Here is a 27,971-nt window from a genome sequence, read left to right as displayed (position 1 = left end):
CTGTAGCATCCTAATCACTTCCATTGAAAAGAGGGACCAGATGGATGACAGGAACCTGTCACCAGGCACTGTAGAGCTTGCATTATTATAAGGCACTTTGCTATGGGTGTTTGCAGTGATCAAGTTATTGATTCGTTATTCTGATGAGTGCCTTTTACCTTATGCCCCCCAGCACAGGGCTTAAAACATAGCAATTACAATACTGACCAACTTAAAGCTGTTATTAACTTTACAAATTAAAATTAAGAAGCTTTGACGTCCCTATGTTAATTGCTCTAAAAATACTCCCGCTGAAATCTTGATTCAGAATTCTGAATTACTTCTCCAATAAACTACAACCTCTAAGCAGCTTTAGGTTTGGTTTTAATAACAAGAAAAACACTGAAAAGTTCTCTAACCCAGTAGCTCTTAACCTGTAGATCACAGGACCCCCTTTGAGAAGCTTAACACACTCTCCCAGGAAAAATGTGCATCCATACACCCCATGAGTAAGAGCCCGGCTCTACCCATTCCCCAAATGAAGCTAGGCCCTCTGCTCTTGGCTGCAGATTGAATCCCCCAAGTCCTGTATTTCATTGGAGCTGTGTGTCTAAGGAGTGGGGATTTGGAATATGATAAGGAATAATACTGCATTTTTAAAACTTTATGTCACATCATATTAAATTGCCTTCTCTTAAACTTTTCTTAAAGATGGGAGATAAAGACCCAGGTGATAAGGGAATTTTATTTATAGGCAATTGAAATAAAAGTTACCCAGGGCAAGACAAATATGACTTATACTTTTTATTATTATTTACCAGTAAAGAAGAGAAAAATGAGCCACTTTCTCTACCTGAATTAACCAAAAGGCTTACGGAGGCGAATGAGAGAATAGCTAAGTTTCCTGAGAGTGTTAAGGTAAGATTTATAGCAGTTCATTTGGTAAAACATTACTTTTTGTAGTATCAGTTGACTATACCAAATTCTTTAAGATCATCTACTTTTCAGTTTCTGAAATCTCTACACATTTGAATGTGCTTAAAAGTTAGGATCTAGTTGCCTTTGGTTAGCTAAAATGTTTTGTGAGTAGAATTGTTGACAACACAAGCAATTTTATACCTCAGTCTTCAGAGAAACCTAACAAATTTTGTAACTGGGAGGTAAAGTAAAATTGGTGTCATATATTTGATAGCTTACAGATGGATAAGTGTATTTGGATGTGGCCCTGGTAGTAACAGAAACATCACTTTTTAAATTAATTCAAGTAGAGCTCTAGAAAATTATATTCGTTGGAGAAGGACATCCCAGTAAACATTCCAGTTTTGAGTATCATCTGTCCTTAGAGTAACTGATGAAGAACAAGGCATTGCCTGTCTTCTCTCACACAACATCGTGAGAGAAATGGCCCAGCTGTGCCTGAGAAGTGTCAGTTGAGACTTTGAGTTACTGGTGCCTTCTATGCAGGTGTTTGTGGCTCTTTCGCAAATGCTTCCTTGTTTCACTCTCATCTTTCAGACCTGGCCCTTCCCAGATGTGCTGGAGTGCTGCCTGGTCCTGCTTCACGTCGGGTCCCAGAGTCCTGGCAGCGTGACCCAGGAAATGCAGCAACAGGCCCAAGAGCTGCTTCAGAAATACGGCAGCACTAAAGTTTACCAAAGACACTGCCAGACCTTCTGCACGTGAACTTTCAAGGACCTTTAAAATAAATTGCATCGAATACAAAACGTCTTGACACCTTTCACCTCTGCCAGGCATTTGCTCTGATCCCTAGATGTTTTTGCAGTGATCCAAATAATACAAAACGAGGGTCAAGTTTGAATCAACTCTACCCTTAAAAACAATCTGACTTTGGATTCAGTTGTGGTGTCCTACTAAAGGATCATCAAAAGCCAGCAGTTGTTAGAACACCTGCAAGAGTAACTGTTGGTCATCTCTAAAGCCTTATGTAGATTTCATCCAAAGAGGAGAAACTTTTAATTGTCCAAGTGTTATGTTCTTATACACAAGCTACCTTTATAAATGCTTCCCCTGATCATAAACAGTGTCGTTCTTGTTTGAGATAGAATTGCTGTAGTTCATGACGATTGGTATTATTTTAAAAATTTGTTAACTTGGGCTCTTCTCCCCTTCTACTCTACTAACTACACTTCTACTGAATGTGAAACAGGCCTTACCCATCATGTTGAGTCTATCCTAGGTCAAAAACTTGGTTTTGTTTCATGTAATTGCTTGTTTGAAATCATTTACTGAAGTGTTAGAAGAACAAATAACTCAAATGAGTCTTATCCCTTCAGTTTTGATGGTGATCAAAATAGCTCAGAAAGAAATTAGTTTCAGTTGTTCTTAATCTTTTTTGGATCACAGGAGAATTAGATTGAAGCCACAGATGATCTTCCAAGAAAAATGCATATTCCTTCCTTATTTTTTATATGTAAGTTTTGGATTATTGGATTTTGACTTTTGGATCATGCGTAATAGACCCTACAAACTAATTAATTACAAACCCTTGTTCTTGTATTTATTTTTAAACTAATGAGAAGTCTTTTGAGGTCTGTTCTTTTCTTTGGTTAAATAGTTGAACAATGTCAGGAACAGATGTTTCCATAATATCCCAGTTGCTAGAACATAAAAATTAAGACAGTTGGGTGGGGTTGACGAGGAGCACTCTTTCCCAACAACTGAACTGATTCATGGCTTTTCTGCAAGAATTTCACTAACAAGCTAATTCACCACATATATAATGAGTGGTCCCAGGAAATAGAGTTAAAACTGGTTTCCAAGTAAGGCCAAATAATCAGCGACGAGTGTGAAGTGTTCCACTTACACAGCTGCTCATTAAAAGCTTCCTTCAAAGTAAAGGGTTCTGTATGCGAGCCAACTTGTGGAAAACGGAGGCAAGACTTTGGGGAGAGACAAGATGCTCTGTTACCAACCATTAATGGCCATTTCTAGAGCCAGGAATTCATAGCTATAAAAGATCAAACCTGCATGCCAGTAGTTAAAAAGAAATCTTTATTATACAAAATTAAAAACATAAATATATTTACAAGCATCTTAAATACCAGCTTATAATACTTGACATTTTTGAATCATTTCAAATTGAGTTTTCTATAAGCTTTTAAAATGCAAGACTATTCATCCACTTCAGTGAGTTACCAGTTTCATTTCCACCATTGCAAATGGGTTTTCAAAATTGTCCATACTGTCATTTAAAAAAAAAAAATACTGTGTACTTTTTAAATGACTAGTTTTGGGGGGGAAAAATCACAGTCCTGAGCTTTCTACCCCAGTTGTGGGATATTACTCCACAAGAACTCTGTAAAACAAATTCCTTACTGCCCTGTTTATATGTACTAAAACTTTCTGAAGATTCACATTTCTGGTACTCACATTAATCCATCTCCCTAACTTCTCAGGTTTGCTAAAAGGAAAAGCTGAAAACAGAGAAGAGAGGTGGGGGAATACAAATGCCATTCTGAAATCACAAGAGACTTAGGATTCAAAAATCTGATCTTAACTAATTTCTCAAATCTGTGATTTTTGTTATATGAAAACATAAAGTGATTTCAAATGATGCACATGTGATAGCAAATCTCAGTGGCACAATAGGATATAAAGACACTTAAGTGGTTAACTTAATGCCCACTCTGGTGTTCCTTATGAATAAAGAGTAGACAGGTTCAGTAGAATTTTTTTTGTTAAGGTAAGTTATCATCTGGTCTTCAAATTTCAGCACTGAGCATGTAATTCATTTCCATGAGGAAAGCAAATGTCCTGGAGAAGGGTCAAAAAAAGGGAAAAGACTCAATACCTATCACCCACACTTAAGAATACAATTTTGTTCTACTTTTCCTGGAAGCCCTCAGCTCAGCTGAGAATCAGAAGTCTTCATCCTCAGAGATTAGCAACAAATTTAAAAGAAAAAGAATGACAACAGGTAAGAGTTATATACATTTTACTAGTTTGTTTCTCACTCGTCCTGGGTATTTAAAAAGGTGTCAAATGAGCCATGGATGCTGGTGGCAGGAGGCAACTGGAAAAGAGGCCTAGGGATGAGGAATACATAAGACTTGTTTACAAATTCAGAGAAAGCTGCCCTCTTCTGGATCTAAAAGACTTCTTTGTCTTTAGTAAAACAAAAGTCTTTCTGCGCAGTGGAGATGGTAAGTACAGCTTGCTCAAAAGTGGCGGTTTCTCTTGGGGAGGAAGGTAAGTACACAGTCAGCACAGTGAGCACCATTCTGGGGCGGCCCGCTCCGCAGAGCCTCGCCACCATCACTGCTGCATGTTGTTGATGATCGCCAGGATGCTCATCTTCTCCTGGGCAGAGTCCACATCCTCATTCTGCTTCTGGGCCACTCCCGTGCCCAGGCCATAGAGCCGCCCACAATATTTGGCATCATCAATACTGTCCTCAAAAAACAACTGCAGAATGGGACAGAGAACCCGTGGTTAAGAATCATGCCAAGTCTCAATACTACCAAATCAGCACTTCCCGGCTCTCAGAGCCCTCAAAATGTAACCAACTAGAAATTAATTCCATACAGAAAGGCTCCAAACCTTTCCATGCTCCTTTGTGAACGGACCTATTTTCCATGAGTTCTTTTACTACGAGGATCCCTGTGCTGCTGCTGCTGCTGCTGCTTAAGTACAAATGTCCCATTTCGTCCCTTCTCTTTAGCAGGCAGTGCAATGGTTAGGAGCTTGGGCTCTACAGACTGACTTCCTGTGTGACCTTAGGAAAGTCACTTCAACTCTCCGTAAGCCCCTGTTCCCTATCTATAAAACAGTAATACTGTAACAGGTTGCATGAGTGAGATAATGGACATTAACCACTTATAACAGGACATTTCGACCCTGGCACAACTGGGCAGAATGACTGTTGGGGTGCAGGGGGGCTTGTCCAGTGTAGGATGTGTAGCAGCATCCCTGGCCAGTAGCACACTGCCCCTCAAGCCTAACCCCCGGGTTGTGACAACCAAAATGTCTCCAGACACTGCAAACAGTACTTTGGGGGACAAAATTAGGAAGAATGATGCTGTCAGCTTTGTTCTTTCTCAAGATTGCTCTATTTGGAATCTTTTTGTGGTTCCATGTAAATTTTAGAATCGTTTGCTCTATTTCTGTGGAAAATGCCATTGGCATTTTTGCTTTGGGTAGTATGGGCAGTTTAACAATATTAACTCTTCCAATCCATGAGCACGGATTATTTTTCCACTCATCTGTGTCATCTTCAATTTCTTTCATCAATGTCTTATAGTGTTCAGTGTACAGGTCTTTGGTTAAATTTATTCCAAGGTATTTTATTCTTTGTGATGCAATTATTAATGGGATTTTTTTTCTTTAACTTCTTTATGATATTTCATTATTAGTGTAAAGAAACACAATAGAATTCCGTATATTGATTTTTGCATCCGGTAACTTTTTAATTGATTTTGAGAGAGAGAGGAAGGGAAGGAGGGAGGGAGGGACATTAATTTGTTGTTCCACTTGCTTATGCATTTATTGGTTGCTTTTTGTATGTGCCCTATCCAGAGATTGAACTTGCAACCTTGAAGTATCAGGACGAGGCTCTAAATGAACTGAGCTATCCTGCCAGGGCTAGTATCCTACAATTTTACTGAATTTATTAGTTCTAACAGTTTTTTAGTGAAATCTTTAAGTTTTCCATAGATAATACCATGTCGTCTGTAAACAGAGTTTTACTTCCTCTTTTTTGATCTACATGCCTTTTATTTTTCTTGCCTAACGGTCCTAGCTAGAACTGCCAATACCATGTTGAATAAAAGTAGCAAGAGTGGGCATCCTTGTCTTGACCTAACCTTAGAGCTGTTGATTGTGATGTCAGCTGTAGGATAAGTGGGTGGTCTACCAAACGTGTTCACATAATAGAAATTAGAAGAAAAACAAATAATTACAATTAGAGCTGCTAGGAACACCAAATATACTTTTAGATTTGGGCATGCTGAGTGGCCTCCATTTCAAAATGCTTCTTTGCTTTCCAAACTATATATAATATATTGATCATCATTACAAACAAAAACACAAAACTGCTTTCAATGTAGTTATCAACTTCCAATAGACACTATAAATTTCAACAAACCTCAGCCCACAAAGGTCATCCATCTCCTTGCCTTACCTCTTTCATCCTGAAGAATGCCATTCCTGTCAGCAGTGAGTCTGAGCCTGCCTGATGCTGCCTTCCAATTCTCTGCAAATCTAACTGATCAGCAACTTCCTGAAGACCTCCCTGGAGATGTAAGGAAAACAAAGATAATACTACAGACCCAACACTCCTCTACTAAAGTCAATGAAGTCCATTCTTGAGTTTACTTCTTTTGGTGATGGAACAGGCCATTTACTTAACAGGCCTTATCCCAGCCCTCCAAATGATACATTGTGTTATGTTCCATTTTTCACTTCTTTTTTCTCTTTATCATTAATTTTGCCAGATCTTTGCTCCATAAAATATTAACTGCTATAAAACAAGGTTTAAGAAATAGTAAATGCCAGCCCTGGCTGGGTAGCTCAGTTGGTTGGAGCATCGTCCCAACAAACCAGGGTTTCAGGTTCAATCCTCGGTCAGGGCACATATAGGAAGCAACCAGTAAATGCCTTGGTGGGTTGAACAACAAATCGATGTCTCTATCTCTTTCTCTTGCTCTCTCTCTCCCTTCTTTCTCTCTAAGGTCAATAAATAAAAATTATTTTAAAAGAAATAAAAAAAGTAGTAAATGCCAATCTAATACAAAACAGCAAATGTCTTATATCAATAATATATTTAGGGTAGTGAGTTCTTAAACTATCTAGGGAAGCAACTTTCCACCTTTTCCATTTCATGGCACACAAATTAACTGCCAAAATTATGCGGCATACTATTTTTTTGTCGATCTGACCCTTTTTGTTCCAAAGTGACTTTTTCAAAAATCAAGTGTTTATAATTGTATGTAAGGATATCAAGTACCAAGAGTTAATCAGATACAACCTTATTATGTGACGTGACCAATAAAACTCAACGCTTATTATATGACCTATATATTTATGGTTCAAGACAGGGCATTCACATCGGACAGCTATGTGTTGGCTGTTGTTATTTTTTTATTTGATAGTCTAAGGGAAAAAATGTCAATGCCTTTAACTAAATAGTCAGGTATTACATGTTTTGCAGCACACCAGTTGAAAACTGCTGGTGTTGGGTTAAGAACTCCTCTGATTGGAGTCTGGTATGCTATAGACGCCATTCCTGACAAACTGCACATACACCTCCTTTTACCAACTAGTATAGGCCTTAAGTGAAGAAAGCCTGCCTTATGAGAGAAGTAGAGGACTCCCTTCATGCCACACAAATTCCTGTGGCAATTAGCTATATATATAACCTGTCTAGTATAATGTTGGCATCTAGGAGGTACTCAAGAATGCATGCTGAACAAATAACAAAGCAAGATGATACGTTTGCTTTTTTTTGCTGTTACTAGTTTTAAGAAAAAAATTGTACCTTAAGATTTTTGCAACTCTTCATCAGGTATTTCACATCATAAATGGATGGGAAGAAAAGGTTCAGAATATGAAAGAATTCATGTTCCTCTTCTGGCAAACGAGAGTCAGTAAGTAACTTTACCATGTAGCCAAAGTCATAGCCACTGCAAGGAGAGGAAGAGACACTAAGTGAAAAAGCAGCAGTTATTAGGCCCCCGCATTCAACAACTTTACTTCTCAAAATTCATGATGCTACCACCTTTCAGTATTCCAAAGTAGTTTACCCTACTGTGATCTGAACATTCCATTAAAAAACAACACAAACTAATATGGAAGAAAACTCAAAGGTTGATAAATGTGTGTTTTATTCATCAAAAATTCAGAAGTACTGGCCCTGGCTGGGTAGCTAAGTTGGTTAGATCATCATCCCAATTCATCAAGATTGCTAGTTCCATCCCCAATTCAGGGCACATACAAGAATCAACCGATAGACCTGGCCAGTATGGTTCAGTTGCCTAGGCATCATCCCGTAAACCAAAAGGTTGCTGGTTCAATTCCTGGTCAGGGTACATGCCTGGGTTGGGGGCTCAACCCAGTAGGGGCATGCTGGAGGCAGCCAATCAATAATTCTCTCTCATCATTGATGTTTCTGTCTCTCCTTCTCCCTTCCTCTCTGAAATCAATAAAAATATATTTTAAAAATAGTAAGAATAAACAACCATGTGCTTCGATCCTCTCCACCCACCACTTTCCACTTGGAATACACCCACTGGCAGCTACATGATAGAGCCCATTACTGTGTAACACAAACCAATATGAGCTCCAAATTATTTTTTGAAAAACAAACATGAGTAATAGTTACCATTTCAACTTCATAACTGCTAGTGACCAACAGAAGAGAGCGTAAGAATTCAATTCCCTGCTCCCAAACCGAGAGCTACACATTCTCTGGGGCTGACCTGTGAAATGAAAGCCATTTGACATTGTCACAGAGAACCACCCCTGATGTCATAAGCAGCTCCGCAAAGTGCAGTGTGTCAATCCCTTCCTCTTCGTGCTTCTGAAACTGTAGTCCTGAGTTTGCAAGGAGATCTATGGAATCCTGAGAGTACATGTCCTCTCTAAAAAAGAAGGTGTTCACGTCTTAGTTGATGGATAATGTAACAAAAGTAGTGGGTAACAGCATATCATACAACAAGTTTTCTTTAAATCTTTAATTATTTAAGAATACAATTCCTTCTTTCCAGTATTCCAGCAAGCATAAAAAGTAGATGATCTTATCTCTAACCGATACAAAATGTGATTTTCCCCATAAAATGTCCTAATTATAAAATATCCACATTTTCCAATTTTTAAAAGAAAAATCTCAAATAGAAGAAAATGAAAAAAATTTATACATACACACACACACACACACACACACACACACACACACACACACACATATATATATACCCTAATATGCAAATAGACCGAACGGTGGAACAACCAAACAACTGGTCGCTAAGACGTGCACTGATCACCACGGGGTGCGCGTGGAACATGGTGGGCATCAACAGCAGGCAACAGAGTGCAGAACGTGGCGGGCATTGGTTGCGGCAGGATGGTGGAGCACTGAGCGGGGACACTAGACCAGGGTGCCAGTCGCTGTCATCGGGGTGAGCCTCTGGTGGTTACCGAAAATACTTTGCTCCTGTGTGCCGCAGTCCCGCTAGGCGCTCACACCCGCTGCCAGCACCCAGCGCCAGCCCCGATCGCCCCTGAGGGCTTCTCTATCTACCTCCCCGGGCTCCTGAGGGAGGATCGGGGCAGCAGATGCTGCTCTCACACACTGACGGTGCTGGCCCCGCTTGCACCTGCTGCTGGCGCCGGCCCCAAACGCTCCACGCCGCCAGCAGGTGCGAGCGGGGCCAGAACTATCAGCACATGGGAACGGTGGCGGGAGCGGGGCTGCTGGCGGGAGAGGCCAGGCGGGGGCACAGAGGATGGGCCGAGACCTGCCCCTGTGCCCACCTCAGCCTCGTGGCCCACAGTTCCTTTCAAGGTGCACAAATTAGTGCACTGGGCGCCTAGTACTCTCATAATGTTCCCGCATGGAAATAATAAATATAACTAAAGGTTTATATATCCTTGCAGACTATTTTCTCTGCCTACACATACACGCCTCCATCCCTTCACCTTTATAACACAGTTCATCTTTCTAGATCAATACTCAGACATATCACAGTCTTTGTAACGCTGGCATAATATTTCACTGTAAAGATATATCCCTTAAACACAAGAATATTTAGAATAACACAAAAGGAGGGAAATAACTCATTTTCCATCAGATTTCACTGTTTTCCTTTCTTTTGTTTTTCACATAAATTTAGGTGATATAACTGGCAAGAAAATCACCACAATTTTAATTTTTTTCACTAAATTAAAACTGGTGTTGAATTACAATCTTTTGCTCTACCTTATGTAAACATTTTAAATACAAATCCTGCAATATAGTTGTTATATTATTTTGCATATTATCATTATGTTACAAATAACAGGCTTTGGCAATGGACTAGAAAAATGCACTTAAAGGAACAATCCAGATTATCTCCTAAAATAATTCTTTGAAAGTCAAAGAAATCTTCAAAACACATGGACAACAATCAAAAAATGATTCCTGAGCCATCAAATGCTCTTGGTGCCTAATTAAACAAAGCAGTGTTGGAGCCTAGCCGTGGCCAGTGTGGCTCAGCTGGTTGGAGCATCGTCCCATACACTGAAAGGTGATGGAATCAATTATTGGTCAGGGCACATACCCAGGTTGCAGGTGTAATCCCAGGGATTGTGTATGGGAGGCAGACAATCAATGTTCTCTCACACAGATGTTTCTCTTTCTCTTCTTCCCCCTTCCTCTCTCTAAAATCAATGGAAAATATATCCTCGGGTGAGGATTAAAAAAAAGAGCTGGGCTGCCCAGCCCGTGTTGCTCAGTAATTGAGCACTGACCTAGGAACCAAGAACTGGCCTGTTGGATTCCCAGTTCAGGGCACATGCCCAGGTTGCAGGCTCAATCCCCAGGAGGGGGGTGTAAGGGGCAGCTGATTGATGTTGTCCCCTTCTCATTGATGTTTCCATCTCTCTACCCCTCTCCCTTCCTCTCTCTAAAAATCAATAAAAACATTTTAAAAATTAAAATTACTGGGGCCTAATAAGAAATACAGAAACACTACCTCAAACAATCAGCAAAACAATAGTGTCCCCTCAATATGCCCCTTAAAATTTACATCACCCTCAAAAACTGAAAAAGACAATTACCATATGATCCAGCAATCCCATTTCTGGGCATATATCAAAAAGAATTGCAAACAGGGTGTTGAAGAGACATTTGCACATCTATCTTTACAGCAATACTATTTACAATTGTCAAGAGGTGAAAACAACCCAAATGTCCATCAACACAGATGAATGGCTAAACAAAATGTGGCATATACTAGTACATACAATGCAGTATTATTCAGTTTTAGGAAAGAAATCCTGCCACATTGCCGGGAGCCGGTCCATCCTTGCTGTTTCAAGGGACCTAGCATATATGGCATACGGTTCTTAATATGTTTGCTCACCTTCTTGGCGCTGTGTTTTAACCAAGGTCACCTCTCCGAGAAAGATTGAATCCCCAGATAGGGATTTTCCCCTGAAGTTAGGGAGGGAATAAAACCCCTCAACTAAGTGCCAGGCGGGTAATTAATCACTTTAACTATGAACAATCATGCTTAAGCTACATAATCTTTACTCCCTGGAATGGAGATAAGAAACGCCCTAACCTTTGTAATAGAGATTGATAGGATTGAATCAACTGGTATAAATACAGATGTAACAAGACAGAAAGACACAGAACTTAGAAGAGAGCCAAGAAGACAGAACCTACACAGAACCTACAGACAGAAGAACTTCGCTGGAGAGAACATGGCAAAAGATCCTGGACTGAACCTGACTACAGAAATATGGCAAGAGAACCTGACTAGAACCTGGTGACCGAACCTGGCTGGAGAACCTAGTACTGAACCTGGCTGGAGAACCTGTACAGAACCTGGCTGGAGATCCTAAGCAGAACCTCTCTGGAGATCCAGACCAGAACTTGGCTGGAGATCCGGGCTAGAGATCCTGGCTAGGCTGCTGATCAACTGAACGCTGTCTCCGTGTCATTCCTTCTTCGCCGACTCCGTCTACGCCTTTGGGAACCCCTGGACCTGCTGGGGTTGGACCCCAGCACCACATGCTACAACATGGATGAACCTTGATGACTTTATACTAAGTGAAATAAGCCACTCATAAAACAACTAGAGGCCCGGTGCATGAAATAAGTGCACGCGGGGGGGGGGGGGGGGGGAGTGTCCCTCAGCCCAGCCTGCACCCTCTCCAATCTGGGACCCCTTGAGAAATGTCCGACAGCCCGGTGGGATCAGGCCTAAACAGGCAGCTGGACATCCCTCTCACAATCCAGGACTGCTGGATTCCAACCACTCGCATGCCTGCCTGCCTGATTGCCCATAACCGCTTCTGCCTGGCAGCCTGACCACCTCCTAACCACTCCCCTGCCAGTCTGATCAACGCCTAACTGCTCCCCTGCCAGCCCAATTGCCCCTAACTGCCCTCCCCAGCTGGCCTGGTCACCCCCAACTGCCCTCTCCTGCAGGCCTGGTCACTCCCAACTGCCCTCCTCTGCTGGCCCGGTCACCCCTATCTGCCCGCTCCTGCAGGCCTGATCGCCAACTGCCCTCCCTTGCAGGCCTGGTCCCTCCCAACTGCCCTCTCCTGCTGGCCATCTTGTGTCCACATGGGGGTGGCTATCTTGTGTGTTGGAGTGATGGTCAATTTGCATTATTACCTCTTTATAAGATAGGATAGATACTACAGGATCCCACTTAAACAGAAAGTAGAATGGTGGTTAACAAGAGCTACAGGAAGGGAAAAAAGGAATTGTTATTTAATAGGTATACAGTTTCAGGCTTGCAAATGAAAGCTCTGGAGGTCTGTTTCACAACAGTGCAAAGACAGTAAATTTTAGTTTTTACCACATTTTTTAAGTTACATCAAAATTTTTCCATTACCAAATAGCCTTGTTTCAACTACCTTTGATTAGCACCCACTCTGTATCTTATTTTTATCATGAAAAATACAAATAACCCTCTTTTACAGATAAGGAAACTGAATTACAAAAGGGAAAATAACTGACCCAACGTCAACCAGTAAAGAAATGGCAGAAATTCAAATACTGATCTCTTAACTGGGAAACTGACTTGACTTTAAATAGCTTTACTGAGATACTAGAGGCCCAGTGCATGAAATTCATGCACGGGGGGGGGGGCATCCCTCAGCTCAGCCTAGACCAGTGGTCAGCAAACTCATTAGTCAGCAGAGCCAAATATCAACAGTACAATGATTGAAATTTCTTTTGAAAGCCAAATTTTTTAAACTTAAACTATATAGGTAGGTATATTGTTACTAACTTAATTAGGGTACTCCTAAGCTGGCCTTTGCTAAAAACATCATCAGTCTGACTGAGGTACCTTTGCTGAGGTCAACCCCTTCCAACTCTCCCATCCACACTCGTCTTGTATACTTGTTTCGTCTATCTCCTTTCGTTCATCCTCTCTATATGTCCAAACCATCTCAACATACCTTTCTCAATCCTCGACACATCTTCTTTCACTCCACAACGTTCCCTAAAATTAACTTAATAAACTTTACTTAAAGTTTTAAGTTTTAAACTATAGGTACGTTCAATAAAACTTGATACCATACTTAATAACGATATTATTTATTGATAAAATTAAATTCCTTACAATTTACCTTACAATATCCATAAAATTAAATCATGACAATGACTGGCCCAGGCCGAAAACTGACTTCTGCACATGGGCCACGAAGTTTCAATTGCACTGTACATGTGCACCTGCTCATGGTAATTTGTGGAAGAGCCACACTCAAGGGGCCAAAGAGCCGCATGTGGCTCGCGAGCTGCGGTTTGCCGACCATTGGCCTAGGCCAGTGATGGCGAACCTTTTGAGCTCGGCGTGTCAGCATTTTGAAAAACCCTAACTTAACTCTGGTGCCATGTCACATATAGAAATTTTTTAATATTTGCAACCACAGTAAAACAAAGATTTATATTTTTGACATTTATTTTATATATTTAAATGCCATTTAACAAAGAAAAATCAACCAAAAAAATGAGCTCGCGTGTCATAGGTTCAACATCACTGGCCTAGACCCTCTCGCAGTCCCAGAGCCCTTGGGGGATGTCCGACTGCTGCAGAGACGGGAGAGGCTCCCACCTCTGCTGCTATGCTCGCCAGCCATGAGCCAGGCTTCTGGCTGATTGGAGCTCCCCCTGTGGGAGCGCACTGACCACCAGGAAGCAGCTCCTGCGTTGAGCATCTGCCCCCTGGTGGTCAGTGAGTGTCATAGCGCCCAGTTGTTCCACTGTTCAGTCAATTTGCATATTAACCTTTTATTATATAGGAGAACTAGAGGCCCAGTGCACAAAAATTTGTGCACTGGGGGGGGGGGGGGCCTCAGCCTGGCCTGTGCCCTCTCACAGTCTGGGACCCCTCGGGAGATAATGACCTGCTGGCTTAGGCCTGCTCCTGGGTGGCAGAGGGCAGGCCTAATCCCTAGGTGCAGCCCCTGGTCGGGCTCAGAGCAGGGCCGATTGGGGAGCTGGGGTGCCACCCCCCTGTCACTCACAGAGCAGGGCCCATCAGGGGGTTGAGGAGCTCCCCCTGTCACTCACAGAGTAGGGCCGATAGGGGAGTTGGGGCACCGCCCCCTGTCACATACAGAGCAGGGCCGATCAGGGGGTTGGGGCACCGCCCCCTGTCACACACAGAGCAGGGCCGATCAGGGGGTTGGGGCGCCGCCCTCTATCACCCACGGAGCAGGGCTGATCAGGGGTTGAGGCACCGCCACTGTCACACTCAGGGCAGGGCCGATGGGGAAGTTATGGCTCTACCCCATCACAAACAGAGCAGGGCCCGTGGGGGGGGGGGGGGGTTGGGGCGCCGCCCTCTATCACCCACAGAGCAGGGCTGATCAGGGGGTTGGGGAGCTCCCCCCATCAGGCACAGAGCAGGGCCGATAAGGGGGTTGGGGCGCCTTCCCCTGTCACACACAGAGCCGCAGGGCAATCAGGGGGTTTGGGCGCTGCCCCTGTCACGCTGATCCCGGTGCCGGGAGGCCTCGCGGCTCCGCTGATCCCGGTGCTGGGAGGCATATTACCCTTTTACTATATAGGACAGAGGCCTGGTGCATGGGTGGGGGCTGGCTGGTTTGCCCTGAAGGGTGTCCTGGATCAGGGTGGGGGTCCCCACTGGGGTGCCTGGCCAGCCTGGATTAGGGGATGATGGCTGTTTGCAGCTGGTCACACACCCTTCAGTGTGGGGATCCCCACTGGGGTGCCCGGCCAGCTTGGATGAGGGGATGATGGCTGTTTGCAGCTGGTCACATACCCTTCAGGGTGGGGGTCCCCACTGGGGTGCCTGGCCAGTCTGGCTGAGGGCTGTTTTCAGGCTGGGACTCAAGCTCCCAACTGCTCCTTTTTTTCTTTTTTTTTTTTTATCTTGGACATCTCAAATAAATAGAATCATATATGTGGGCTTTTGTGCCTAGCTCCTTCCCCTTAGCATGATTTCAAAGTTCATCCATGTATAGTATATATCTGTACTTTATTCCTTTTTACTGCTCCATAACATTCAATTCCATGGATATACTGTTTAATTTATCCATTTGTCAGTTCACAGATATTTGGATTGCTTCAACTTTTGGGCCTTCATGAATAATGCTGCTATAAACATTCACTACAAGGTTTTACATGGATATGTTTTCTAATCTCCTGCACATATGCCTGTGAGTAGAATTGCTGGGTCATATAGTAACTGTTTAACCTTTTGAGAAACAGCCTTTCTAATTGGACTGTTTTCCAAAGAGGCTATGCCATTATACATTTCCCCTAACAATGTATGAATATTCTAATTTCTCCACATCCTCCCCAACATTTATGTCTTTTTACTATAGCCATCTAGGGGTATAAAGTGGTATCTCACTGTGGTTTTGATTTGCATTTCTCTAATGACACAATTATGAGCAACTTTTCATGGGCTTATTAACCACCAGAGGCCCGGTGCACAAAATTTGTGCATGGGTAGGGTCCCTAGGCCTGGCCAGCGATCAGGGCCAATCAGAACCTTTCAGCTGTTGGCCGGGGCCTTTCTTCATTCCCCACCGCCCCCTGGTGGTCAGCACATGTCATAGCAAGCAATCGAACTCCCGGTCCAACTCCCAAAGGGACACTTTACATATTAGCCTTTTATATATATAGAAGATAGATAGGTTTGTATATCTTCATTGGAGAAATGTCTATTCAGATATTTTGCCCATTTCTAATTGGACTATTTGTCTTTTTATTGTTGACTTGTGAGAGTTTTAAGGGGGACTTTACTTTGAGATTATTTATTTCATCCTCTGCTTGATTGCTCTGTCCAACCCTTACCTGGGTTTGGTGGAAATAAAACTTAAAATTAATAAATTCAATTAGAGCCCTAGCTGGTTTGGCTCAGTGGATAGAGCGTCGGCCTGCAGACTGAAAGGTCCCTGGTTCGATTCCCAGTCAAGGGCGCATGCCTGGGTTGTGGGCTTGATCCCCAGTAGGGGGCTTGGAGGCAGCCCATCAATTATTCTCTCTCATCATTGATGTTTCTATCGTTATCTCCCTCTCCCTTCCTCTCTGTAATCAATAAAAAAATATATTTTTTAATAAAAAATAAATTCAATTAGAAATTACAATCTGCACAAATGTTGCAGACCTAAGAATAATACTCAGACACTTACGTAAGGTTGAATTTGAAGTTGAACTGCCAAGTGTTGATTCCAGAAGGATATTCTCCCTTCTCATTCGTGAATGTAAGGCCCAGCTGGATAATTTTTAAAAGGTCAACATTGCACCGCAAAAGCTGATACTGGTAATCTATGGAACTACGAAATTCACCAATTGGTCGCACCACAACTCCTGGAAATTCTGTGTCCTGGAAAAAAAAACACATAAGGTTTCACAAAATAGTGGATGCTGAACTGATCATTCATAAACTATATTTTTACCTCAATTTATAAAAGTTATGTGACAAGCCCCAAGATTGTGCAAAAAAAAAAATCTATCTTAAAATACTGATCTTGTTGACATCTACAGAAGCACGAAAATCACAAAGCTTTACACAACAACTTGGAGATCCTAGCAGGACATGAATAGAAGTAGGTGATAAACTATAGGTAGATATATAGGCAATTAAGAACATTCTAAGTTCAGAACAATATAGAAATAAAAATATAGAAATAGGGAAGTGAAAATGCCAATCAGAAAAAAGCAGTAAAGCAAAACTGGGTATGAAAATGGTTAGGAGTTGTGAGAGCTTCCATGCCTCCTCTAAAAGAGGCCCTGGATATCACCATGATACACACATGTCCCTCGTCAGCCACTCAATGTCAGGCAGGAATGCGGCCCCTATACTGCCAGATCTTTCCAATTTTTCTAGAGATGGCAAAAATCTGGAATTTAAGTAGGTCCCTTGATTTTTAAATGCTAACAATTTTTAAAAATTGTTTTAAATACTATGCAAATGGCCGAAACCGGTTTGGCTTAGTGGATAGAGCATCGGCCTGCGGACTGAAAGGTCCCAGGTTCGATTCCGGTCAAGGGCATGTACCTGGGTTGCGCGCACATCCCCAGTAGGAGATGTGCAGGAGGCGGCTGATCGATGTTTCTCTCTCATCAATGTTTCTAACTCTCTATCTCTCTCCCTTTCTCTCTGTAAAAAATCAATAAAATATATTTAAAAAAAAAAATAAAATAAATAAATAAATACTATGCAAATGTACCATATCTGTGAGACAGATATGCCCTATGGCTTTAAAGACTTTCAAACACGCCCTGACCGGTTTGGCTCAATGGATAGAGCGTTGGCCTGCGGACTGAAAGGTCCCGGGTTCGATCCCGGTCAAGGGCATGTACCTTGGTTGCGGGCACATCCCCAGTAGGGGGTGTGCAGGAGGCAGCTGATCGATGTGTCTCTCTCATCGATGTTTCTAACTCTCTATCCCTCTCCCTTCCTCTCTGTAAAAAAATCAATAAAATATATTTAAAAAAAAAAAAAAGACTTTCAAACACAAAGTAACATTACAAAACATCAAGACGTTAGAGGTTACATCCTTCTCAGACACATTGGCTACCCTTGCTGGTTCATAAAAGCAATATAAACTTCTATCATGTTTAATATGCCACCACTTCAGTGTGATCAATTATTTCAAAATCTTTAATTAAATACTCCCTAAATCCATACCAGAGGTGAGTCAAAAAGAGTAGAGTAGAGCTCTTTACCATGGCAATATAACTGTAACTGAGCACAATTTCTCGAATCTTCCTCATCTCTTCTTCTAGATTGCTGGCCCAGACTTCACAGATAACCTGGCTATTCTCCACAAGTGCTGCGGGCATCCTGAAGAAGCTTGAGAAGTCACTTTCAGCTGACTATGACAGAGGGCAAGCCAATGGTTGATCTGACCTAAATTCAAAAACACACTGTGCAATCACATAAATTTACACACTGGCATAAGATGTCAATAAAACAAAGGCATCAAAACAATATTTTATCATCACTTACCAGTTTAAGCTAAAACATTGAGACGGGCATATTATTTACTCCACACACACACGCGCGCGCGCACGCGCACACACACACGCACACACACACACACATTTCTTTAACCTAAAGAAACTAAAATTAAGAAACCTGAAGAAACTTTTGCCCAAGCTTCCTTTAAATAAAAGGGGAGTAAAAATCATTACCCTACACCAGCTTTCAGCTCTCTCTACAACACCTACAGACTGAAATAGTCCCGTGACCATAAAAACGCCCTTATCTGTAACTTTCACAGCATTTTACTCAGAGATCACATAATGGAAAGTTTTCTAAAGAAATAACTTTAGCCAGTTTAAATGTACCTGGATGCTTTGAAAGCCTGAAAGAATGTGGACCTAAATTCTCACACTTAAAGTCTTTACACTTATATGATGAATATGGGTCTGGAACTCTCCCCCTTCCCCCCAAAACAGGGAAATTCTTTCCCCCTACAATTTGAAAGTCAAATAGAAGTAGAAGCAATTAACTAACTTAATATAGTGCCTCTTTATTTTTTTTATTGATTTCAGAGAAGAAGGGAGAGGGAAACATCGATGAGAGAGAATCGTTGATCGGCTGCCTCCTGTACACCCCCTACTGGGAATTGAGCCCACAACCTGGGCATGTGCCCTCACCACGAATCCAACAGTGACCTCTTGGTTCATAGGTGGATGCTCAACCACTGAGCCACACCTAGGCTATAGTGCCTCTTCAGATTTGTGCAAATGGTGATTTAAGTTGTAAAATACTTGCTAATTTCAACCTTAACAATCACAAGAAATATGTGAATTTGAGTTATTAATGTCTACTTTTAAACACATAATATTTTAAAAAGAAGCGAAGCAATGCCCTGACCGGTTTGCCTCAGTGGATAGAGAGTCGGCCTGCAGACTGAAGGGTCCCAGGTTCAATTCCGGTCAAGAGCATGTACCTTGGTTGCAGGCACATGCCCAGTATTGTAAAAAAATCAATAAAATATATATTTAAAAAAAGAAGCCAAGCAGCAATTCAACAATCAAAATAGAGAAGATAGCAGGTATGAATTCTACCAAAACTAGAATGGTGTATATTCTGGGAGGAAACTGGGGAGGGGACAGTATTCTGCAAGATAAAACTCCATATGGTTCAGCCTCAGAGTATGCTGTTAATTTTAGCAAACGATGCAACTTAAGAAGCTTAGTTATAAAAAGACTAAGGAAGTTATCATATATGCATTTACTTAAAAGGCAACCCCACCACATGGATCCTCAATATAAGACGGTCACATGCATTTTAGTTTCTAGGAATTTCTCCCTGAATATACAATGAAATTCCTAGAAATAGTAAAATGCACATGTCTGTCTTCCAAAGGAGAGAGCAAGGAAAATTTCTGCTTTCTACTTTCAAATTACAGTAAGAACCTTTTGAGCTCAGCGTGTCAGCATTTTGAAAAACCCTAACTTAACTCTGGTGCCGTGTCACATATAGAAATTTTTTTATATTTGCAACCATAGTAAAACAAAGATTTATATTTTTGACATTTATTTTATATATTTAAATGCCATTTAACAAAGAAAAATCAACCAAAAAAATGAGTTCGCGTGTCACCTCTGACACGCGTGTCATAGGTTCGCCATCACTGTTCTAAACTATGCTTACGGTTTTCCCCAGCAAAAGGGCTTTAAACCATTTCTACGCCCATTAATGTTAAACCAATACCACTAAGCTTCCTTATTTTCCTAACTGAAACAATTCACTTCCTTTTTGGTGCCATTTGAAACACAACCGTAAATCACTGTAGAGGAAGTATCACTTCCATAAAAGCAAAAGCAACCAAGAGACCCAAGGGGAAAAATGCCTTTGGCCTACAAGCAGTAAAAAGCAAGCTTAAAAAGAGGACAATCAGGTATTTACACTAAACCCTTAGAACCAGGCTCCCCAGCTAAGATACTCTTATAATTGTATCAAAATAACTCAAGAAACAATCTGAAGAGGCTCCCTCTAGTCAAGGACAGTATGAACATCATTATGAATAATTACTACAGTGTATTAAAACTTCTCAGAGAGGTTTATATCCATTAGTTTATGATGAACTAAGAAAATAAACTTAATTGGTCATCAGTGGAGAATGGTAGTGAATCAACTTATTTTTAAAATTGTATCTTGTCTTTCTGATATAAACTGTACCTCGAAGCAATCACATAGCTGAGGGTTTCTCTTCAGAAAAGTTATCCAGCTAACAAGGGAATATGAAATGATAGAACATCATTATTGTGTGACTCCTAATGAATAATCATAACGGCATTTACATGGGATAAGCACAAAAGGCAAATCTATAAAAACAGAAAAGTAGGCTACAGTAGTGGGATGGGGATAGGAGTTGAACGAAAATGGGCATGAGGTATCTTCCTGAAGTGATGGAAATGCTCCCAACACAACTACGATTGCAGAACTCAGTAAATTTTGCAAAAATCATTAAACTATACATTACAATGGGCAAATTTTATAACACGTAAATTATAGTTCAGCTTTGAAACTTGTTAAAATAATCACAATGGCTGTTATCACAAAAAGCAACAAGGTATCATGTGCCTCTTGACAAAACACATCACTGCTATGAAATAGTCACACACCATTTAAGGAGAGACTACGTCTAATAAATGCATCATTACATAATTTCATTCTTGTGCAAACATCACAGCCCAGCTGTATTACTCAGTTGGCTGAGTGTTGACTTATGAACCAGGAGATCACGGTTCCATTCCTGGTCAGGGCACATGCCTGGGTTGCGGGCTCGATCCCTAGTGGGGCGCGTGCAGGAGGCAGCCAATCAATGATTCTCTCTCATTATTGATGTTTCTATCTCTCTCTCCCTCTCCCTTCCTCTCTGAAGTCAGTAAAAATATATATTCAGCCCTAGCTGGTCCAGGGTTCGATTCCGGTAAGGGGCACATACTTTGGTTGCAGGCTCCTCCCCGGTCCTGGTCCTGGTTGGGGCACATATAGGAACAACCAATCAATGTGTTTCTCTCACATCAATGTTTCTCTCTGTTTTTCCCTCTCTCTTCCACTCTCCCTAACAATCAATGGGAAAATATCCTCAGGTGAGGAGTAAAACACACACACACACACACACACACACACACACACACACACACACACTTGAAAAAAAACATCGTAGCCCTGACTGGTTTGGCTCGGTGGATAGAGTGTCGGCCTGCGGACTCAAGAGTCCCAGGTTCGATTCCGGTCAAGGGCATGTAACTTGGTTGCAGGCAAATCCCCAGTAGGGAGGCCGAAACCGGTTTGGCTCAGTGGACAGAGCGTCGGCCTGTGGACTGAAGGGTCCTGGGTTCGATTCCGGTCAAGGGCATGTACCTGGGTTGCGGGCATATCCCCAGTAGGAGATGTGCAGGAGGCAGCTGATCGATGTTTCTCTCTCGTCGATGTTTTTAACTCTCTATCTCTCTCCCTTCCTCTCTGTAAAAAATCAATAAAATATATTTTAAAAAAAAAATACCCAGTAGGGAGTGTGCAGGAGGCGGCTGATCAATGTTTCTCTCTCATCGATGTTTCTGGCTCTCTGTCCGTCTTCCTTCCTCTCTTTAAAAAATCAAGAAGAAAAAAAAAACATCATAGAGTGCACGAACACAAACGGCACATGGCCCACCTCACACTTCGCTACATAGTATATAGTCTATTGCTCCCAGGCCACAAACCTGTGCAATGTTACTGTACAAAACAACACAAGATAAATCAAGCACAAGAGAAAAGGATGCAATTAAGAAAGAGATTCAGTAAGCACCAGATGTATGAGGCTGTTGCAAGTGTAACATGATATATTATTGTACAGCAAACTTTTTTTTGTAAGTAGAAAGAATACCCTCTAAAACAGTGATGGCGAACCTATGACACACGAGTCAGAGGTGACACGCGAACTCATTTTTTTGGTTGATTTTTCTTTGTTAAATGGCATTTAAATATATAAAATAAATGTCAAAAATATATATCTTTGTTTTACTATGGTTGCAATATCAACAAATTTCTTTATGTGACACGGCACCAGAGTTAAGTTAGGGTTTTTCAAAATGCTGACACGCCGAGCTCAAAAGGTTCGCCATCACTGCTCTAAACACAAAAAGTAAGTACATAAACCAGTAACATGGTCACTTATTATAATTGTAAAGTATTATGTACTGTATATAATTGTATGCCATACTTTTTTAATCTTCACCCAAGGATATGTTTTTATTACATGAGACAGACAGACAGACACATCAATGTGAGAGAGAAACATCAATTAGTTGCCTCCCATATGCGCCCCAACCAGGGATAGAACCCAAAACCTTGGTATGTGCCCTGACCAGGAATAGAACCTGCAACCTGTTGCTGTGCAGGACAATGCACCAACCAACTGAGCCCCCCCCCCCCCCCCGCCAGGGAAGGGTTATATGCTATATTTTTATATGATTGACAGTGCAGTAGATTTACACCAATATCACTTCAAAGCCATTAATAATGTGTTTCACTTAAATGTAAGGATAGCCATGACATCACTAGGCAGTAGAAATTTTTCAGCTCACTTATAATCTTACTAGAGGCCCAATGCACAAAATTCATGGAAGAGTAGGCCTTCCACCAGCTGCTGGCACCAGCTTCCCTCTGGCACCTGGCACCCGGGCTTCCCTCCAGCCACCAGCAGGCACCGGGACCCGGGCTTCCCTCATAGCCCTGGCTTCGTCCAGAAGGTTGTCCAGAAGGATGTGCGGTCTAATTAGCATATTACGCTTTTATTATTATAGATAGGACCACCATAGTACATCAATCTATCATTGACCAAAATATTATGCAGCACATGACTGTCGTTTTGCGGGGGGTGGGGGGGGATCTAATTTGAATCTGACCACACCTCTAGATTTAACTATCAATTTACAGGAATTATAGGGGACAAAGGAACAAGTTAAATAAGACCACAGAAGTTCAATCAGCACCCTGGCTGGGTGGCTGAGTTGGTTGGAGTGCCATCCCAATACACCAAGGTTATGGTTTGATAGTCAGGGCACATACAAGAGTCAGCCAATGAATGCATAAGGGCAACAATAAATCGATGTTTAAAAGAAAAAGAAATACAATCAGCAAAATACAGAAACCACTGTGGAGCCCAGCCGGCATGGCTCAGTGGTTGAGCATTGACCTAGAACATCAACCTATGAACCAGGAGGTCACTGTTGGATTCCCAGTCAGGGCATATGCCGATTGCGGGCTCAATCCCCAGTGTGGGGCATGCAGGAAGCAGCTGATCGATGATTCTCTCTCATCATTGATGTTTCTATCTCTTCCTCTCCCTTCCTCTCTACAATAGAAATATTTTTTTTTAAAGGGAGGGAGGGAGGGAGGGAGGGAGGGAGGGAGGGAGGGAGGGAGGGAGGGACCACTGTAGAAATCTAAAGAACCATCCAACTTCTTCAACAAATTGCAAGAAATAAAAGTAAGAGAATAGCCCTGGCCAGGTAGTTCAGTTGGTTTAAGCGTCATCCCCATATGCCAAGATTGCAGGCTCAATCTCTGGGGGCACATACAAGAAGTAACCAATGCCCAGCCTACGTGGTTCAACCTCTGAGGTTGAGCGTCAACCTATGAACCAGGAGGTCAGGTTTCAATTCCCTGTCAGGGCACATGCCCGGTTGCAGGCTTCATCCCCAGTAGAGGGCGTGCAGGAGGCAGCCAATCAGTGATTCTCTCATCACTGATGTTCCTAGCTCTCTCTCCCTCTCCCTTCCTCTCTGAAATCAATAAAAATATATTTAAAAAAGCAACCAATGAATCCATAAATAAGTGCCACAACATTTGGGAAATATAATGAACAACATAAACTGATGAACAAAAATAGAGCCAGAGGGGGGAAACAATATTCTAAAATATAATAGAAGTAATCCTGTTATTTGCAGATTTTTAATATTTCCTACAACTTTTGTGATATCATACTATGTTAGTACAGTTTTGGTAATATTATTGTACTTAAAATCCTTTTATTCTTGAAATATTAATGTTTATTACATGTGACATTATTATATTTAAAACCATTTTTCTTGAAATATTAAGGTTTACTGCATGTAACATTATTATATTCAAAATCGTTTTTCTTGGGGGGGAAAAAAACTTAAAAAAAAATCCATGTTTCTCTCTCTCCCTCCCCCTCTCTAAAACCAATAAATAAATTTTAGAAAAAAATTTTTGTTTGTTTAATCCTCAGCCGAGGATATTTTTCCATTGATTTTTAGAGAAAGTGGAGGGAGAAGAGACAGAGAGAAACATCAATGTGAGAGAGACACATCGAATAGGTATTGCCTCCTGCACACACACCTGACAAGGGCTGGGGAACCTGCAACTGAAGTATGTGCCCTTGACCAGAATTGAACCTGGGACCCTTCACTCCACAGGTCGATACTCTATCCACCGAGCCAAACCAGCTAGGGCTAAATTTTTTTTTTTTAATAGTAAAAGACTCTCAGGAGACTTATCAACCCATCAAAATGTATAGGCCTTAGTTGGATCCAGTTTTAAACAAACTATTGTTGCGGGGGGGTGGGGGGGGCTCTCACATTTTTGAGACCTTTATAAGTTTTAACAATGACTGGCTGGTTTTACTTTTTTGTTTTGGGTTCTTGTGAGGGTTCCCCCAACCCCCCCGTTTTTGGTTACATTAAATTGTGGTTATGATTTTTAAATGGGTCTTTATCTTTTAAAGATAACGCAAAATATAGATGATTGATACTAAATGTGGGGTTCTGTTTCAAAATAACAATGGAGAAAACGCCTCACAACTTTATACAATGCTGTCTTCCTATGCATTTTATAAATAAGAAACTGAAATTCAGAGACATTAATTTAAAAAGGCAGCATCATGCCCTGGTTGAGTGGCTCAGTTGATTGGAGCGTTGTCCCATACACCTAAAGGCTGCAGGTTCGATTCCCAGTTGGGGCACATAACTAGGTTGTGGGCTGGTTCCCCAGTTGAAGGCAACCAATCAATGTTTCTCTCACATCGATGTTTCTCTCTCTTTCTTTCTCTCTCCCTTCCACTCTCTCTAAAAATTAATGAAAGCACATCCTCGGGTGAGGATTAAAAAAAAAAAAAAAAAAAGGCAGCAGCATGACTTCATTTGCAAGAGAATTTTTTTAAAAAAGCTAATCAGCCCTAATCGGTTTGGCTCAGTGAATAGAGCGTTGGCCTGCGGACTGAAAGGTCCCAGGTTCAATTCCGGTCAAGGGCATGTACCTTGTTTGCAGGCACATCCCCAGTAGGAGGTGCGCAGAAGGCAGCTGATCAATGTTTCTCTCTCATTGATGTTTCTAACTCTCTATCCCTCTCCCTTCCTCTCTGTAAAAAAATCAATAAAATATATTTTTAAATAAATAAAATAAGCTAACCACATTGTTATACATACCTGACAAATGGGGAACACAAAAGCAGACTATTGACAAAAAAATATGTTAAGACATTCTTCACCAAACCTTCATCTAGAAAAACTGTTGGGAAATAGCTTGTAAGCCCCTAAATGTAGTGCCACTCAAAAATTTAAGAGGAATCAGTCCTAGCCGATTTGGCTCAGTGGTTAGAGCGTCAGCCTGTGGACTGAAGGGTCCCGGGTTCGATTTCAGGCAAGGGCACATGCCCGGGTTCGATTTCAGGCAAGGGCACATGCCCGGGTTCGATTTCAGGCAAGGGTACATGCCCGGGTTGCGGGATCGATCCCCAGTGTGGGGCATGCAGGAGGCAGCTGATCCATAATTCTCTCTCATCATTGATGTTTCTATCTATCTCTTCCTCTCCCTTCCTCTCTGACATCAATAAAAATATATTTTTAAAAAACTGAAGAGGAATCATATTATGCACATTCACCTTAGTATAAATAACTGGGTATGCTAGCCAAAAAGAGAAATAATAATAATAATAATAATAATAATAATAATAATAAATAGTGCTAGCAATTCTGCTTGCCACTTTCCATTCAGTGAGGACTTGCTCCTGAATGAGCCTAAGATGGGAACCAGACACAATATTCCCCTCGGTTAGTCTTCCTCCTTTTAAGCCTCTCAGTACCTGCCTCTCACAGAGTACACTTCACAGTTCTTCAAGTATCTATTTGTGCAACACAGTCCCTAAAGGTAACCTAAGTGCTTTATCTGGTTTAGGACCAAAGAAAGAGTAACGAATTTCAAAGCTAAAGGAAAGGCTGAGTCTGCTGGATTTACTGAGAAACTGGCCTGCCATCTCCATATTGCAACTTCCTAACCAATTTTTAAGGATGAATTTGATCGCATGCAATAGGCTGACTTTAAAATGACTCCACATGAGCTACTCCACTCCCTAAGAAAGCCAGGACAAGCACTAATTGATACCTGTTGTTTCCCAGCACTAGACTGGACAAGAACAAAAGGTCCCTCTCTTTCTCTTACACACACACACACACACACACACACACACACACACACACACACACTCTTACTGAGGTCCCTGCCCTGTGCTGATCTGTAGTACAATCTGTTCAGATCGTTCCTGAGGACCTACAGAGTAAGTCAGTAAGACAACTCCAAAACAAAGCCTTTTACCCAGGAAAGCTCTGAAGAGCAGCTAATGATACAGCCACCTGAAAGCTTTCTCCGCAAGCAACCCAGCGCCAGCTTGGGAAAAGAACGTTTGGTTTTTCTGGTTTTAAGACGAAGTGTGCAAAAAAACACACACCAATAAACATCACATCCCCCTGCTAGAGGCTGAACAAAGGCTTGGCGGCCTCTGCTGCGATGGAAAAGGAAGCAGAAGCACGTTAGAAGAGATGGCAGCCACTCGGAAGAGGGTCCTCTCCATAAACGCGCACGGTCGGTGGTCGCCGCCGCCGCACTCCTCGGCCTTCCCCCCGAAGTGTCGGAAGGCACTACCCTGAACGGAACCTCGGTAACACCACCCGCGGGGGCCAGGCCCCGGAGCCACAGCTCCGGCTCAGGTGGCGGGACCACAGGAACCCGAGGGGGGCGGGGGGGGACAGCCTGCAAGGTTCCAAACTCGGTCCTTTCTTCTACACAACGGCCGTCACCATTCGCCTCCGGTTCTGGATGACCCACCCACTTCACACTCCTCCCTCCCCTCCTCCTCCTCAGCCCTCCCCGCTTTCTGCGCAAAAGGAATTCAAATTGCAGGCCGTAGCGTAGGGGCAGAGAGACCTAAGTTCGAAGCCACACCACCGACTAGCCACGGGGCTCTGCATGAACCACTTAGCCTCCGGCACGCCTCAGTCTGCCTACCCGTAAAATGGCTTTAACAACAGCATACACCTCGGCAGACTGCAGTGGAGGAGCCTATTTCAGGTGCTTTGTAAAGTCCTGGCACACGTCCCTGGAGTATTACTGCCCTGCGGAAGAGGCTGTTTACATTACTACTATCCCATGGGCCTCTTTCTGGTCTCGCTCACCCTGCCTCTCATCACGCCCCGTTCTCCTTCCTCCCACAGGCCCAGAGGGCCCCCCCACACCCTCTGGCCGCCCGTTCCTCTCCGGTCGGCGCGGGCCTGCTTACCCTGACAGGCAGGCCCGCGAGAGCTGGCGGGCTGGCGGGCGGACTCCGCGGGAGCGGCGGTTGCGGCCCCTGACCCGGCGCTCTCTTCCCTCTGCCCCGGATCTGTTCCTAGGATCCAGCTGGCCAGCGAGATGGGCGCCCTCGTACGCAGAGCGGCCTTACGTACCGCCCACCAAACACCCTGGCTGTGCCACTCTACCCACCCGGTCCTCCCAACTCGCCTGCTCCCTTCGCGTCACTCCCGACGCGCGCGC

General features: G+C 42.5%; 2 protein-coding genes across 10 annotated transcripts in view; one reads left to right on the top strand and one right to left on the bottom strand.

The window, feature by feature from the left end:
• GEMIN5 (gem nuclear organelle associated protein 5) overlaps positions 1-4,387 on the top strand; it is a 41,800-nt gene extending 37,413 nt beyond the window's left edge. For all 4 annotated transcript variants that reach the window (XM_059699011.1, XM_059699008.1, XM_059699006.1 and 1 more), the window contains exons 27-28: positions 801-897; positions 1,495-4,387. In XM_059699011.1, coding sequence (XP_059554994.1) covers positions 801-897; positions 1,495-1,662 — 265 coding nt within the window. In that variant the 3' untranslated portion in view covers positions 1,663-4,387. The remainder of the gene's footprint in view (positions 1-800; positions 898-1,494) is intronic.
• Positions 2,969-27,856, bottom strand: CNOT8 (CCR4-NOT transcription complex subunit 8). Of its 6 annotated transcripts, none has more exons than XM_059699013.1 (8): positions 27,718-27,831; positions 21,100-21,219; positions 17,864-18,047; positions 16,324-16,517; positions 8,415-8,576; positions 7,475-7,619; positions 6,119-6,229; positions 2,969-4,404 (listed from the first exon to the last, which is right to left on the bottom strand). In XM_059699013.1, the coding sequence occupies exons 3-8, from the start codon at positions 17,978-17,980 to the stop codon at positions 4,255-4,257; spliced, it is 879 nt and encodes a 292-aa protein (XP_059554996.1). In that variant the 5' UTR covers positions 17,981-18,047; positions 21,100-21,219; positions 27,718-27,831; the 3' UTR covers positions 2,969-4,254. The 6 variants fall into 6 exon arrangements, with proteins under 6 accessions (XP_059554996.1, XP_059554995.1, XP_059554998.1 ...); XM_059699014.1 differs by lacking the exon at positions 21,100-21,219 and adding an exon at positions 5,802-5,847 and having other exon boundaries at positions 4,267-4,404; positions 27,718-27,856; XM_059699012.1 differs by lacking the exon at positions 21,100-21,219 and having other exon boundaries at positions 27,718-27,856.
• Between the last annotated feature and the right edge of the window lie 115 nt (positions 27,857-27,971).

Source organism: Myotis daubentonii, chromosome 5 (assembly GCF_963259705.1).
Source record: "Myotis daubentonii chromosome 5, mMyoDau2.1, whole genome shotgun sequence".
Taxonomy (NCBI): domain Eukaryota; kingdom Metazoa; phylum Chordata; class Mammalia; order Chiroptera; family Vespertilionidae; genus Myotis; species Myotis daubentonii.
The sequence above is the reverse complement of the archived record's forward strand: the minus strand, read 5'-3'. Positions and strand labels throughout refer to the sequence as shown.

What these genes read in the sequence shown, in the direction of transcription:
- CNOT8 (XM_059699012.1), bottom strand. Translation starts at nt 17,980, where the DNA reads ATGCCCGCAGCACTTGTGGAGAATAGCCAGGTTATCTGTGAAGTCTGG. An exon ending in AACTTCAAATTCAACCTTAC is followed by an intron (nt 8,577 to 16,323) that starts GTAAGTGTCTGA and finishes CTTCTTTTTTAG; the next exon opens with AGAGGACATGTACTCTCAGG. An exon ending in AGAGTTGCAAAAATCTTAAG is followed by an intron (nt 6,230 to 7,474) that starts GTACAATTTTTT and finishes TTACATCTCCAG; the next exon opens with GGAGGTCTTCAGGAAGTTGC.